Source organism: Oncorhynchus kisutch, unplaced genomic scaffold (genome assembly GCF_002021735.2).
Source record: "Oncorhynchus kisutch isolate 150728-3 unplaced genomic scaffold, Okis_V2 scaffold972, whole genome shotgun sequence".
In the NCBI taxonomy this organism is placed as follows: domain Eukaryota; kingdom Metazoa; phylum Chordata; class Actinopteri; order Salmoniformes; family Salmonidae; genus Oncorhynchus; species Oncorhynchus kisutch.
This window is the reverse complement of record NW_022262917.1, coordinates 2,891-19,036: the sequence shown is the minus strand read 5'-3', so window position 1 is coordinate 19,036 and position 16,146 is coordinate 2,891. Positions and strand designations below refer to the sequence as shown.

General features: G+C 44.2%; 2 protein-coding genes and 1 long non-coding RNA gene across 3 annotated transcripts; 2 read left to right on the top strand and 1 right to left on the bottom strand.

Moving 5' to 3' along the window:
* Positions 1–433: 433 nt before the first annotated feature.
* On the bottom strand, positions 434–8,476 carry LOC116363960 (solute carrier family 66 member 2). The gene is made up of 3 exons (XM_031817270.1): positions 8,246–8,476; positions 6,837–7,053; positions 434–706 (listed from the first exon to the last, which is right to left on the bottom strand). Exons 1-3 carry the CDS (start codon positions 8,409–8,411, stop codon positions 532–534), a joined length of 558 nt encoding a protein of 185 aa, XP_031673130.1. The 5' UTR covers positions 8,412–8,476; the 3' UTR covers positions 434–531.
* Positions 8,477–10,296: 1,820 nt separating this feature from the next.
* Positions 10,297–11,704, top strand: LOC116363959 (heat shock factor-binding protein 1-like). The gene is made up of 3 exons (XM_031817269.1): positions 10,297–10,453; positions 10,975–11,041; positions 11,553–11,704. Exons 1-3 carry the CDS (start codon positions 10,406–10,408, stop codon positions 11,672–11,674), a joined length of 237 nt encoding a protein of 78 aa, XP_031673129.1. The 5' UTR covers positions 10,297–10,405; the 3' UTR covers positions 11,675–11,704.
* A 3,085-nt stretch (positions 11,705–14,789) lies between these two features.
* LOC116363958 (uncharacterized) lies at positions 14,790–15,452 on the top strand. Its single transcript, XR_004207912.1, has 2 exons — positions 14,790–15,012; positions 15,247–15,452. It is a non-coding gene; the product is annotated as an uncharacterized LOC116363958 (long non-coding RNA).
* Positions 15,453–16,146: the final 694 nt, after the last annotated feature.

Sequence of the window (16,146 nt, the reverse complement as noted above, 5' to 3'; positions counted from 1 at the left end):
CAGAGTTAGTTAGGGTTAGTTAGGGTTAGAGTTAGCTAGGGTTAGAGTTAGCTAGGGTTAGAGTTAGTTAGGGTTAGAGTTAGCTAGGGTTAGAGTTAGCTAGGGTTAGTTAAGGTTAGAGTTAGTTAAGGTTCGAGTTTGTTAGGGTTAGAGTTTGTTAGGGTTAGCTAGGGTTAGAGTTAGCTAGGGTTAGTTAGGTTAGGGTTAGTTAAGCCAGTTTGTCCCAGGGGTCTTGGCTGTAGAGACACACTTGATAGAGGGTTATGATTAGGGTTAGAGTTAGCTTGGGTTAGAGTTAGCTAGTGATAGCTAGGGTTAGAGTTAGCTAGGGTTAGAGTTAGCTAGTGTTAGCTAATGTTAGAGTTAGCTAGTGATAGCTAGGGTTAGAGTTAGCTAGAGTTAGTTAGGGTTAGAGTTAGCTAGGGTTAGAGTTAGCTAGGGTTAGAGTTAGCTAGGGTTAGAGTTAGCTAGGGTTAGAGATAGCTAGGGTTAGAGATAGCTAGGGTTAGAGATAGCTAGGGTTAGAGATAGCTAAGCCAGTTTGTCCCAGGGGTCTTGGCTGTAGAGACACACTTGATAGAGGATAGCCAGATCCACCAGTACCTGAGTCAGCCCACACAACAGGAACTGGAGGGGGCTCTCCTTCAGGGCAAAGTAGGCCGTCTTGAAGCTGTCCCCGGCCATCCACAGTAGGACCATGTTCACACTGAAGACAGAAAACATGGCAATAAGAAAACAGGATCATTGACCATCCCTTTGAATGACAGAGTCACTGAGAAGAGGAAACATGGTGCTGCACCTGTTTGCCTCCAGGTGTGTCAAATAGGTCCGATTGGTGCCCGAGGCAGTCCAACATGAGCCCTATGACACCCAGAAGGTCTGTAGGCCAGGCTGACTGGTGTCTGAGGCAGCTCAACCTGGCCCTATAGCCCTACGACACCCAGAAGGTCTGTAGGCCAGGCTGACTGGTGTCTGAGGCAGCTCAACCTGGCCCTATAGCCCTACGACACCCAGAAGGTCTGTAGGCCAGGCTGACTGGTGTCTGAGGCAGCCCAAACTGGCCCTATAGCCCTATGACACCCAGAAGGTGTAGCAGAGTCCTCTTTAGGACTAGCTAGTACACGATCCCGGCACCCTAATGTGTACCGGAGTATTCTTTAGGTCTGGCAGGCATACGGTTACCGCCCCCTACTCTACTGGAGTAGACCTGCCTCCCGGAGTCAAAGCATAACATTTTTACCCAACAAAGTATAAACAGGAATTCCTGCAGATGAATGGCGGTCTGCAGTCGCACCGTTCTCCCTGTGCCAAGCCACAAACTGATATTAACTTAGCATCTGTATATGTAGCTTATCTATTTTATCCAATTTAAACAGAGAAGCATGGCAAGGCTGACAGTCTAACATCATCGTGACCTCAACTCTACAATGTGCCAAGCCACAAACTGGTATTAGCTTAGCATCTGTATATGTAGCTTATCTTAATGATTATCTATCATATCCAATTTAAACAGAGAAGCATGGCAAGGCTGAGAGTCTCACATCATCGTGACCTCAACTCTACAATGGTTGTTGACTTAATGGTGCTTCTTCATTATCATAACCAACAGGTTTTGGCAGACAGCCGGGTGTCATCTGAGTATTATTAGGTCACATCCCAAATGCCAACTTATTCCCCAGATAGTGCACTGTGTAAGTGCATTGCATTATAGGTAGGGAATACGGTGCCATTTTGAGACAAACATAGTTGATTTAGTAGGTCAGTTAGTGTGTCTCAGGGTACGGCTGGAACGTGTTTCAGAGGATAGCTCTCGTCAGAGTAAACACTCATTAGCTTCACCTCACAATGAGAAAGAAAAACATTCAGCAATTACAAGCATACCAGGAGTTTTACTGCAGCAGCTCATGGCCGGACGAACCACGTCTGGGGCCTGGGAAAGGACATGTTAAAGTCTGGGGCCTGGGAAAGGACATGTTAAAGTCTGGGGCCTGGGGCCTGGGAAAGGACATGTTAAAGTCTGGGGCCTGGGAAAGGACATGTTAAAGTCTGGGGCCTGGGGCCTGGGAAAGGACATGTTAAAGTCTGGGGCCTGGGGCCTGGGAAAGGACATGTTAAAGTCTGGGTCCTGGGAAAGGACATGTTAAAGTCTGGGTCCTGGGAAAGGACATGTTAAAGTCTGGGTTCTGGGACAGGACATGTTAAAGTCTGGGGCCTGGGGCCTGGGAAAGGACATGTTAAAGTCTGGGGCCTGGGAAAGGACATGTTAAAGTCTGGGGCCTGGGAAAGGACATGTTAAAGTCTGGGGCCTGGGAAAGGACATGTTAAAGTCTGGGGCCTGGGAAAGGACATTTTAAAGTCTGGGTTCTGGGACAGGACATTTTAAAGTCTGGGTTCTGGGAAAGGACATTTTAAAGTCTGGGGCCTGGGACAGGACATTTTAAAGTCTGGGGCCTGGGAAAGGACATTTTAAAGTCTGGGGCCTGGGAAAGGACATTTTAAAGTCTGGGGCCTGGGAAAGGACATGTTAAAGTCTGGGGCCTGGGAAAGGACATGTTAAAGTCTGGGGCCTGGGAAAGGACATGTTAAAGTCTGGGGCCTGGGAAAGGACATTTTAAAGTCTGGGTCCTGGGAAAGGACATTTTAAAGTCTGGGTCCTGGGAAAGGACATTTTAAAGTCTGGGTCCTGGGAAAGGACATTTTAAAGTCTGGGTCCTGGGAAAGGACATTTTAAAGTCTGGGTCCTGGGAAAGGACATTTTAAAGTCTGGGTCCTGGGAAAGGACATTTTAAAGTCTGGGTCCTGGGAAAGGACATTTTAAAGTCTGGGTACTGGGAAAGGACATTTTAAAGTCTGGGTCCTGGGAAAGGACATTTTAAAGTCTGGGTTCTGGGAAAGGACATTTTAAAGTCTGGGTCCTGGGAAAGGACATTTTAAAGTCTGGGTCCTGGGAAAGGACATTTTAAAGTCTGGGTCCTGGGAAAGGACATTTTAAAGTCTGGGTCCTGGGAAAGGACATTTTAAAGTCTGGGTCCTGGGAAAGGACATTTTAAAGTCTGGGTCCTGGGAAAGGACATTTTAAAGTCTGGGTCCTGGGAAAGGACATTTTAAAGTCTGGGTCCTGGGAAAGGACATTTTAAAGTCTGGGTTCTGGGAAAGGACATTTTAAAGTCTGGGTTCTGGGAAAGGACATTTTAAAGTCTGGGTCCTGGGAAAGGACATTTTAAAGTCTGGGTCCTGGGAAAGGACATTTTAAAGTCTGGGTTCTGGGAAAGGACATTTTAAAGCACCCCCTCCCCTTTTCAAATTGGAGAGAGAATTTTGTAGTTTTCATGTTAATTTCCTACACTTGTACACATTTTGCCAAGGGACATAGAGAACATTTGCAGTTTTAAAGCTAATTTTCGGTAACAGTACAAATGTTTCCATGGCGTAAAGATAATTTTGCAGTTTAAAAAAAACTTAAATTACAGCGCTAAACATTTTTGGGGGGAATAAAATAAGTAATGCATTGAAAACTGGATCATAGATAGAGTGGGTCTACTGTGGATTCCTGTGAGCCTCCCAGGCCCCGTTGTGCATCCAAGGGTCACCTATATTATATCATTGTATTATATTGCTAAATTGTAATTATTCACTCCTGTGGCCTATGCCTACCTCATCATGCCTTTTGCACACACTGTATATAGACTTTCTTTTTTTCTACTGTGTCATTGACTTGTTTTATTGTGTTATTGGCTTGTTTATTGTTTACTCCATGTGTAACTCTGTGTTGTTGTCTGTGTCACACTGCTATGCTTTATCTTGGCCAGGTCGCTGTTGCAAATGAGAACTTGTTCTCAACTAGCCTACCTGGTTAAATAAAGGTGTTCTCAACTAGCCTACCTGGTTAAATAAAGGTGTTCTCAACTAGCCTACCTGGTTAAATAAAGGTGAAATAAAATGAAATCAAATAAATAAATATATATTGCATCCTCTAAACTCCATGGGCAAATTCATTTAAAAATCGGTTGTTGCTAGGAAATATAATTTATTTTTAAATGAAATTTAGAAGAGCTTGTTCTCTCATTTTCTAAATGTTCTGCCTATGCATTACACAAAAACCTGTCACTGATATTCACCCTTCTAGTCAATACAACACATTGAATTTAACTTGACCCTTCTAGTCAATACAACACATTGTTCACTGTACAATAGAATGCTGCATTGATTGGCTGATTGGCTTATATCCAAAGGCCTAGCTGTGATTGGTCTGGAGATATGGCAGGAAGGAAACATGCATAATGATATGGGGAGGCAGGGTAGCCTAGTGGTTTGAGCTTCGGACTAGTAACCGGAAGGTTGCAAGTTCAAACCCCCTGACAAGGTACAAATCTGTAGTTCTGCCCCTGAACAGGCAGTTAACCCACTGTTCCCCTGAACAGGCAGTTAACCCACTGTTCCCCTGAACAGGCAGTTAACCCACTGTTCCCCTGAACAGGCAGTTAACCCACTGTTCCCCTGAACAGGCAGTTAACCCACTGTTCCCCTGAACAGGCAGTTAACCCACTGTTCCCCTGAACAGGCAGTTAACCCACTGTTCCCCTGAACAGGCAGTTAACCCTCCCTTCGTTCTCATAAATACACACACCCTCCCTTCGTTCTCATAAATACACACACACCCTTCGTTCTCATAAATACACACACACCCTCCCTTCGTTCTCATAAACACACACACCCTCCCTTCGTTCTCATAAATACACACACGCCACCCCCCTCGTTCTCATAAATACACACACCCTCCCTTCGTTCTCATAAATACACACACCCTCCCTTCGTTCTCATAAATACACACACACCCTCCCTTCGTTCTCATAAATACACACACACACCCTCCCTTCGTTCTCATAAATACACACACACACCCTCCCTTCGTTCTCATAAATACACACACGCCACCCCCCTCGTTCTCATAAATACACACACCCCACCCCCCTCGTTCTCATAAATACACACACCCCACCCCCCTAGTTTTCATAAATACACACACACACCACTCTCTCTGTCACAAACACACTGCTCCCAACTTTTTTTTAAACCTTAGGCACCAAACAGAATTTAAGTAGCCCAAGAAAAAGAGAGTTGTTTTATAGTTTAGTCTCCCATTAGGCCTATATGAATCCTATATAGTATAGTCTCCCATTAGGCCTATATGAATCCTATATAGTTTAGTCTCCCATTAGGCCTATATGAATCCTAATAGAGAATATATAGTATAGTCTCCCATTAGGCGTATATGAATCCTATATAGTATAGTCTCCTATTAGGCCTATATTAATCCTATATAGTTTAGTCTCCCATTAGGCCTATATGAATCCTATATAGTTTAGTCTCCCATTAGGCCTATATGAATCCTATATAGTTTAGTCTCCCATTAGGCCTATGTGAATCCTATATAGTTTAGTCTCCCATTAGGCCTATATGAATCCTATATAGTTTAGTCTCCCATTAGGCCTATATGAATCCTATATAGTTTAGTCTGCCATTAGGCCTATATGAATCCTATAAAGTTTAGTCTGCCATTAGGCCTACATGAATCCTATATAGTCTCCCATTAGACCTATGTGAATCCTATATAGTCTCCCATTAGGCCTATATGAATCCTATATAGTTTAGTCTCCCATTAGGCCTATATGAATCCTATATAGTTTAGTCTCCCATTAGGCCTATATGAATACTACCTTGGAATCACATCTCACGAGTAGCAAACCCTTTTCCTTTCTTCCTGGGCCAATCAGATGTGACTAAACCTAGTGTAAAGTTACCAGGTTGTTAGCTAGCTAGGTAACATGTTTGTTATCAAACCAATAATTAGCGACCCGGGATTAGTTTAAAAACGGCCCGCGGCGTGGTTCTGTGAAATTATATCAAATGCGCACGAAATCGTGCAGAAAAAAGGTGGCTCTGGTAAAATGTCTTGTGTTTTTTGAGACAAGGCGTTTTCCTATCTGTAACGCTTGAAGACATGCCTGTCGCGAAGCTGTGCTCCATTTTTCCTCTGGCACTCAAGAGACTGTGTGACAGGCTAGCAAACGTGTAATTGTAAAGCCTACTCAGACTGGCCCGTGCTCTTGGTTATACCAGGAAATTAAATTATACAATGTATCAAGTTGGCTCGCTCTGCTCCAATGTATAACTGGTTCAACAACAAAACACTCATCAGGGACTGCATCCCCGCTCGCCATCACGGCTGCATTATCATATAAAACAGAGAGGAATAGATGGGCATGAAGAAGCAGGTGATTGAGAGCTGGTAGGGGATGCTGAGAGAAGCAGGTGAGTGACGGCTGGTAGGGGATGCTGAGAGAAGCAGGTGAGTGAGGGCTGGTAGGCGATGCTGAGAGAAGCAGGTGAGTGAGGGCTGGTAGGGGATGCTGAGAGAAGCAGGTGAGTGAGGGCAGGTAGGCGATGCTGAGAGAAGCAGGTGAGTGAGGGCTGGTAGGGGATGCTGAGAGAAGCAGGTGAGTGAGGGCTGGTAGAGGATGCTGAGAGAAGCAGGTGAGTGAGGGCTGGTAGGGGATGCTGAGAGAAGCAGGTGAGTGAGAGCTGGTAGGGGATGCTGAGAGAAGCAGGTGAGTGAGGGCTGGTAAGGGATGCTGAGAGAAGCAGGTGATTGAGAGCTGGTAGGGGATGCTGAGAGAAGCAGGTGAGTGAGGGCTGGTAGGGGATGCTGAGAGAAGCAGGTGAGTGATGACTGGTAGGGGATGCTGAGAGAAGCAGGTGAGTGAGAGCTGGTAACCTTTATCTGAGTAGAGCGGGTCAATTTCCTGAAGAAAATGTGTTTGTTTCCTCAGCCTCACCTCATGCCGGTGGTGGAGTGGTTGCGTCGGTTCTGGAGCAGCTGTGGTAGCCCCAGCATGGCCTCCGTCAGCACGGCCAGGAAGCCCAGGGACTCCACAAACAGAGAGGAGTCTAGGAGGAGAAGGGTGGCGAAGGCACAGGGCAGCGTGAAGGCCAACAGGAAGATGAGGTAGTCCTCAAAGCCATCCCAGCTCCAAAAGAACCGGGGTTCCAGATCTGATAGAGAGAGAGATGGGGTGGATGGAGAGAGAGCGAGACAGAGACACAGAGAAACACAGACAGAGACACAGACAGACAGAGACACAGAGATACAGACAGAGAGAGAGACAGAGACACAGACAGACAGAGACACAGACACAGACAGAGAGAGAGAGTGAGACACAGAGAGACACAGACACAGAGATACAGACAGAGAGAGCGACATAGACACAAACAGAGAGACAGGGATACAGACAGAGAGAGAGAGACAGAGACACAGACAGAGAGACATAGACACAGACAGAGAGACATAGACACAGACAGAGAGACATAGACACAGACAGAGAGACATAGACACAGACAGAGAGACATAGACACAGACAGAGAGACATAGACACAGACAGAGAGACAGAGATACAGAGAGAGAGACAGAGATACAGACAGAGAGACAGAGACACAGACAGAGAGACAGAGACACAGACAGAGAGACATAGACACAGACAGAGAGACATAGACACAGACAGAGAGACATAGACACAGACAGAGAGACAGAGATACAGAGAGAGAGACAGAGATACAGACAGAGAGACAGAGACACAGACAGAGAGACAGAGACACAGACAGAGAGACATAGACACAGACAGAGAGACATAGACACAGACAGAGAGACATAGACACAGACAGAGAGACATAGACACAGACAGAGAGACATAGACACAGACAGAGAGAGAGAGATACAGACAGAGAGACAGAGATACAGAGAGAGAGACAGAGATACAGAGAGAGAGACAGAGATACAGACAGAGAGACAGAGATACAGACAGAGAGACAGAGATACAGACAGAGACACAGACAGAGAGACAGAGACACAGACAGAGAGACATAGACACAGACAGAGAGAGAGAGAGAGAGATACAGACAGAGAGAGAGAGATACAGACAGAGAGAGAGAGATACAGACAGAAGGTAAATAATGGAAGGTTTTTGTTTCCTCTTTCCTCCCCAATATCTCCCTCTAGTGGTAAACCAATAGAACAGCTGCAGAGGTGGCTGGATGGTTATTATTAAATGGTGGATAGATGGCTGCCTTATGGTTTTTAAAAGGATGTAGTTAGCCTTTGCTACAAGCTTTCAACGTAACCAAACGCCTGGAGCCGAAGTCAGATGGCTGTTAGATAGTTATTCTACGGGTGCTATATGGTTGCTGTTACCTGTGATGTGGTGATGTTTGGTGCTGATACGGTTGGTGTTCTGCACAGAGCAGCAGAGGTTGAGCATCACCAGCATGGTGAGAATCATCACCACACTCTGCAGGAGCAGAGTCACCTCAAACTGCTTCCCAAACCTGCAGGTGTGAAAACACACACACACACACATACACACACACACACAGGCAGACGCAAACACACACACACACACACACAAACAGACACACACACACACAGGCAGACGCACACACATACATACATATACACACACAAACAGACACACACACACACACAGGCAGACGCACACACATACATACATATACACACACACATACATATACACACACATGCATATACACACACATGCATATACACACACACACGCATATACACACACACACATATACACACACACACACACGCATATACACACACACACACGCATATACACACACACGCATATACACACACACGCATATACACACACACACGCACACACATACATACACACACACACAAACAGGCAGACGCACACACATACATACACACACACAAACAGGCAGAGGCACACACATACATACACACACACACACATACACACAAACAGGCAGACGCACACACATACATACACACAAACTAACAGACGCACACACACACATACACACACATTAGCGGAAAACCTGACACTGCATTACCTCCAGGTAAACCTTACCCCCAAACCCACTCGCCAGAAGAGGATGCGGAGGATGTTAGCGACCAGCAGAACCAGGCAGACGCGTGTAGAGAAGCCGTCTGTGTTCTTGGTCCGAAGGATCTGCTGGTACTGTGAGGCGTAGGGCAGAGCCCCTCCAACCACCATCACACAGGACGTCAGCCAGTCCAAAGAGTGCCACAGGGTCCCCACATCTCCCTCCTCTTCATCACCCAGACCCAGTCTGTTGTCCATGTCTCTCACAACGAATAGGACACCACAGCACAGCTTTCCACCAGTAGGCTCTGATCCAATGCACCGAACATAACGTCATACTTTAGTTCCGTTAGTTCAATAGTGCATATAGGTAGAGGCCCTAAACAGAATCTGTAAGATGTTGTTGTAGTTTTCTTTATTTACTTTTTTAACTGCAAATCAATCAGACAGTAAACTGTAACCTATTTCAAAACTGAAACTTCTGCTGAGCCCGTATTCTGGCATGAATTACAAAATCAACACGAGGTGAGAAATAAAAACGGACTGTAGCCAACCTACCTATATGACAGGGGAGGCTTTTGTTAAATCAAAGCCAGGAGAAGAAAAAGTCAAGAGTTGAGTGAATTCAACCGGCAGAAAATGAATGGCGATTAAATAAATGTGCGTTTCATAAATCAAATCGAGAAGGATGCAATTTCCTTTGAAATATATATTTCCTACTAAATGCTTGTCCGCCATGCATCATGTTCCAGGTTCTTCTCTATTTCTTCCAAATACTCACTAATGTTGTTCACATTATATTATAAACGCTTCTAATCCAATACCTTTTGCTCGTTTCCCGTTTTGGTAAACTCGCGAGATTTATCATGCGCATGCTTCACTGTTTACTCGTTGGGGGGGGGGGGGGGGGTGGGGGGTCTGTAACTCGTCAGTAAGGGATTCGATTAATCTCGCTCTGGCGCCCGTGTTATACACCGGCCCAAATTGATTGCATTTGGAACCGGGCTGCTTTATGGGCATGTGCCAGGTGCCATGCTCTGACCGTCAGATTTCGAAATCGGCTCAAGACAAAAGTTTGGTAATCAAGCACGTGTAGTAATTAGTTAGAGTATGTATTTTCCCATGTGATTGCTTTTGATTTAAAGAAAAACGCTTTATCTGCCATTCCAATTAAAACTAATTAGAAAATGTATTTTATTGGAAAATATATGTTGTTTGTTTCTAGACGATGCACCATGCTGCCTTGTTGACAACATGACCAAGCGGTGCAGATTACTGTTCCATTTGAGAAGGGCGCTCCTCACTCTCCGTTTTTGCCCGATGAGGTAAACGGCCATTGCCCGGTTCAACCCAGGCCAGTGTAAAATAATTCCCTCAATCATTCAAGGTTGTTTCGCTTCGACTGCAGAGAAGGAAGAAGACGTCTCGGACGAACCAGTGGTTTATAAGTACAGCAGCGCCACGAATTTAGTGTAATGTCAGAGATCCAGGATCCGAAATCTGTACAGGACCTGACTGGGGTGGTGAGTCTTATTATTAGTCCCAAATCCTTGCCATATCCTATCCCATTTCAAAACATGAGAACTAGCTAGCGTTAGCTAGCAGGCTGGCTAACTGGCTAAAGTTACTGTTTTTTTTCTCCCCAATCGTTTTTGTAGCAACATTAACTTTTTTTTTTATCCCAATGAAATAGTTGCAGTCAATTTCTGTTTAGCTACATTACCTTTTTGTTTTAGTCCTGTTTAGCTAGCTAGCTACAGCTATTATTATTGAAATGTAACTGATAGATGGGTGATAGATGGCTAAATGTAATTGTGTTCCCGGCTTGTAAAGCTTGACTTTTGTTGTTTTTTGACGACAAAACTGCAAATCCCCATGGTTTCCATGGTATCAGCGGTGTAGGCATCAGAGGCAGCTTCAACGCCCACAAAGTTCAATAGTATGCATGCATGCAATACGATTCTGCTATGCTACAGGATATAAACCTGTCCACCCACACATTGCAACAAACAGTGATTACATGTTCTGTCCTCCTCTCTTACAGGTCCAGACATTGCTGCAGCAGATGCAGGATAAATTCCAGACCATGTCAGACCAGATCATTGGAAGAAATATCCTGCCTTTTACAATTTCAATGCTATTTTTTTTCACAATTTCAATGCTATCAAAGACAGACTTTTAGAATGACACCGTTTTATGTTACAATTGAATTGGATTGCTCATAGTGTAGTCTAATGATATCAATGACTTGATCATTCAGATACATGTAATGCACTCAATCCTGGAGGTTTTGTCAGCCGGGTTTGAAGCAAATTGTGTAAATCAATCACTTGTATTTGTCACATGCTTTTTAATAAACAACAGTTGTAGACTAACAGTGAAATGTACAACTTTTTGCTAACATTTCCAAATACAGAACATTAATATCGGCGTTGTATTACTGATGGACCGCTGTAACAAGCAGACAGATTGGGCCAAAGGGATTGGTGCTACATAGTTCTATGGAACTTTTGGGAGTTCTATGGAACTTTTGGGAGTTCTATGGAACTTTTGGGAGTTTGGGACATTTTGTATAGTAGGCATGGCACCTGAATGTTGTTCCCACTTCCTTGACAAGAGTACTCGATGAGATGAGTGGCCGCATCGATGACCTGGAGAAGAACATTGGTGACCTGATGACCCAGGCTGGCGTGGAGGAGATGGAGGCGGAGAACAAGGTCAAGGAGGAACAGGGCTCTGCTTAAAAGGTAATCAACATGGAGTCCACTGAGCGTTCTTGCTTGTTTTTGTCATCTCCTATAGATCTCTCTCTGTGTGTGTGTGTGTGTGTGTGTGTGTGTGTGTGTGTGTGTGTGTGTGTGTGTGTGTGTGTGTGTTCGAAGGGTTTTCCAATTAAACTGTCCAATATTAGTCAACAACAATGTGTATGTTTTCAGATTGTAACTACTAGAACCAGATCCATATGTTTTTTTTTTTTTTGGGGGGGGGGGGGGGGGGGGGGGGTCCGATTACGATTTTTGGGGTGTCAAAAGTTCCCGATGCCGATATATAGTTTTTTTTTTAGAGTGGGAAATGAAAACGTGTCATCTTTCTACTCTAAATTCTCAGACATTTCGATCCAAAAGAGCAATTGTCCAATAACTAGGCTTCACATGTTGATTTCATACTTTGTGACGATAATAATGTCATGCAAAATGGCTGCAGGTGTTCCGATCAGCATGAGATTCCCTCGTTTCATTCTATTTATTCAATATCGGCTATCAGTGAATATCCACCCGTACTGATTTAGCGGTTAAAAAGGACAATATCGGCTATCAGTGAACATCCACCCGTACTGATTTAGCGGTTAAAAAGGACAATATCGGCTATCAGTGAACATCCACCCGTACTGATTTAGCGGCTAAAAAGGACAATATCGGGGATAGTACTGGTACCCCTTGACTTATTACACATTTTGTGTTCCAGTCTGAATTTAAAATGGGTTTAATGTATTTTTTTCTAATCCATTTATCTACACACAATACCCTATAATAACAAAGTGAAAACATGTTTATTTTTGTTGAAAATATATTGAAAAAATGAAATATGGAAAAATATCTAATTTACATAAGTATTCACACCTCTTTGCTATGACGCTACAAATTGCATCCAATGTCCTTTGATCATCCTTGGGTTTGTCACTACAACTCGATTTGAAGTCTACATGTGGACATGATTGAGAAAGAAACACAGCTGTGTGTGTACATAAAGTCCCACTGTTGACAGAGCAGAAACTATAGCATGAAGTCCAAGGAACTGTCTGTAGTGCTCTGAGATATACTGTAGGCTTAATCACAATTCTATCTGGGGGAAGGGTATAAAATTTTTTTAGAGTGTTGAAGAAGTTTCCATGAGCCCAGTGGTCTCCATCATAGGAAATGGAAAAAATATGGAACTACCCAGACTGCTTAGAGCTGGCTGTCTGACCTAACTGAGCAATTGGGCAAGAACCCAATGACCACTCTTAACAGATCTACAGAGGTTCTTGGCTGAGATGGGAGAACCTGTCAGAAGGACAACAGTCTTTACAGCACTTCACCAATCTGGGCTTTATATGGGAGAGTGGTCAGATGGAAGCCACTCCTGAGGAAAAAGGTACATGACCTGGTGTTTGCAAAAAGGCATGTAAAAGACCGAGAGCATAAGGCAAAATATCCTGTGGTCTGATGAGACAAAATATATAACTCTTTGGCGTGAATGTAAATCAGTGTCTGCAATAAAACAGGCACAGTGCATCACCTGTCTAAACACATTCCCTATTGTGAAGCATGGTGGTGGCAGCGTCATGCTATGGGGATGCTTTTCAGTAGCAGAGACTGGTAAGAAGAGAGGGAACAAAGAATGGAGCCAAATACAAGAAAATCTGTGATAAGAACCTGTTTCAGAGTGCAAACAACCTTTAGACTGGGAGCAAAGAGTTACGTTTCAACGGGACAAGGACCCCAAGCATAAAGCCAAAGCAACGCTTGAATGGCTTCAGAACAAGAATGTGAAAGTCCTTGAGTGGCGTAGACTTGAGTCCCATTTAAAATCTGTGGAAAAACTTGAAGATTGCTGTTCACCGCCACTCCCCATCTAACTTAAGAAAGCTTGAGAAAATCTGCAAGGAAAATTTTGAGAAAATGCCCAAAATCCAGATGTGCAAAGCTGATACAGACATACCCAAGACGACTCAAAGCTGATACAGACATACCCAAGACGACTCAAAGCTGATACAGACATACCCAAGACGACTCAAAGCTGATACAGACATACCCAAGACGACTCAAAGCTGATACAGGCACACCCAACACGACTCTAAGCTGATAGACACACCCAACACGACTCTAAGCTGATACAGACACACCCAGCACGGCTCTAAGCTGATACAGACACACCCAGCACGGCTCTAAGCTGATATAGATACACCCAGCACGACTCAAAGCTGATACAGGCACGACTCAAAGCTGATACAGACACACCCAGCACGACTCAAATCTGATACAGGCACGACTCAAAGCTGATACAGGCACGGCTCAAAGCTGATACAGACACACCCAGCACGACTCAAATCTGATACAGGCACGACTCAAAGCTGATACAGACACACCCAGCACGGCTCTAAGCTGATACAGACACACCCAGCACGGCTCAAATCTGATACAGGCACGACTCAAAGCTGATACAGACACACCCAGCACGGCTCAAAGCTGATACAGACACACCCAGCACGACTCAAATCTGATACAGGCACGACTCAAAGCTGATACAGACACACCCAGCACGGCTCTAAGCTGATACAGACACACCCAGCACGGCTCTAAGCTGATAGACACACCCAGCACGGCTCTAAGCTGATACAGACACACCCAGCACGACTCTAAGCTGATAGACACACCCAGCACGGCTCTAAGCTGATACAGACACACCCAACACGACTCTAAGCTGATACAGACACACCCAACACGACTCTAAGCTGATACAGACACACCCAGCACGGCTCAAGGCTGTATTTGCCTCCAAACGTGCTTCCACAAAGTATTGACTCAGCTGTTAATATGTATGTAAATTAGATTTCTGTATTTCATGTTAAATAAATGATCAAAAACTTCTAAACATGTTTTCACTTTGTCACCATGGGGTATTGTGTGTCGATGAGGAGAGGGGGAGGGGTACGGTAATCCATTTTGAATTCAGGCTGTAACACAACCAAATGTTGAACATTTTCTGATGGCACTGTATCGGTCAGGCTCTAGTAACTACTTTTTTTTTGTTGTGTGATTTGAAAGATCTTCGGTTTATTTAACATGGCCTCTTCTCTTTCCCACCCTCAGGTTCCATGTAACAGGATGGTGGAGACTAAATGGGAAACAGACCATTTTTCAGGAGTATTGTATATTTAAGTTTTTTGTGTTTTAATTATTAGTATTTGAATTTACTGTGTATGTAACATGTTTTATATTAACTCTTGTAATAATGTTCACTCTTGACTTTTTTTATTTTATTTTTTTGAATTGATATTTAACTTAACTTGAGACACTATCCTGAATAATGGCTCACTCAGGTGACTCGGCTCACTCAGGTGACTCGGGGCTCCCTCAGGTGACTCGGGCTCCTCGGGTGACTCGGGCTCCCTCGGGTGACTCGGGCCTTCCCCTCGGGTGACTCGGGCTCCCTCGGGTGGACTCGGGGCTCATCGGCGTGACCTCGGGCTCACTCGGGTGACTCGGGCTCACTCGGGTGACTCGGGCTCACTCGGGTGACTCGGGCTCACTCAGGTGACTCGGGCCTAACTCAGGTGACTCGGGCTCACTCAGGTGACTCGGGCTCACTCAGGTGACTCGCCTGGGCCAGTAACTGATTATGTCAACTAGCCAATTGAACATTTTGAACAATATTTTCAACACAAAACATTTACTGTTATTCGAATGTTCTAAAAACATGTTGTGTGTTAAGATTTCTTTACTTTCAGTCTTTTTCACAATAAACCAGGGCTTGCATACACTTTTGTTCCTCTTCTCTCATACAGGTTTGAAAAGGGCAGTGCCTCGAGGACATGAATTGTGAACAAATTATATATATATATATTTTTTGCAAGGCGCTGTATATTTTCCTATTTTCAAAGAAGCTGTCAATATCTCTGAATAAATGCCCCCCTTGGGAAGGATATAATGCCCAGTTTAAAAAGCAGTGAACACCCACATCCACCATACTAAAGGAGTTGGGTTTTAAAAATGCAACAGAGGGAAGCGTGAAATGGAAATGCCCAACTTGTATGCTACTGCAATTTATTCTAAGATTTTCAATTGGAAAGTCAGTGTATGACACATTGCAAACTGGTACATGTTACAATTGTGTCATTACTCCGAATACCATGGAATTACATAGGTTTGGGCACTGATCTACACTGTCAAATAAGAAAGGACGACAACAACCCTGAAATATCTTGCTTCGTTTGAAAATGTGGTGCAGAATGTCTTGCAAGTCCATCAGGACAGGGAATTCACCCATTGTAGCCAAATCGGCCCAGCTGTGTGTGTGAGAGAAAGTCTTTGCAGCTTGTTTATGTTTAGTATGATTAAGAATATTATGCTTTGAACATTTTTTGTACATTTTTTTTTAACCTTTATTTTACGAGGCAAGTCAGTTAAGAACAAATTCTTATTTTCAATGACAGCCTTGGAACAGTGGGTTAACT

Bases quoted from the DNA above. Each gene is read 5' to 3' on its own strand.
- LOC116363960 (XM_031817270.1), bottom strand. From the start codon at position 8,411: ATGTGTGTGTGTGTGTGTTTTCACACCTGCAGGTTTGGGAAGCAGTTT. The intron at 7,054-8,245 runs GTAACAGCAACC...TCTCTCTATCAG, and splicing joins CAAACATCACCACATCACAG to ATCTGGAACCCCGGTTCTTT. The intron at 707-6,836 runs GTGAGGCTGAGG...TTCTGTCTTCAG, and splicing joins CACTCCACCACCGGCATGAG to TGTGAACATGGTCCTACTGT.
- LOC116363959 (XM_031817269.1), top strand. From the start codon at position 10,406: ATGTCAGAGATCCAGGATCCGAAATCTGTACAGGACCTGACTGGGGTG. The intron at 10,454-10,974 runs GTGAGTCTTATT...CCTCTCTTACAG, and splicing joins TACAGGACCTGACTGGGGTG to GTCCAGACATTGCTGCAGCA. The intron at 11,042-11,552 runs ATATCCTGCCTT...TGACAAGAGTAC, and splicing joins AGACCAGATCATTGGAAGAA to TCGATGAGATGAGTGGCCGC.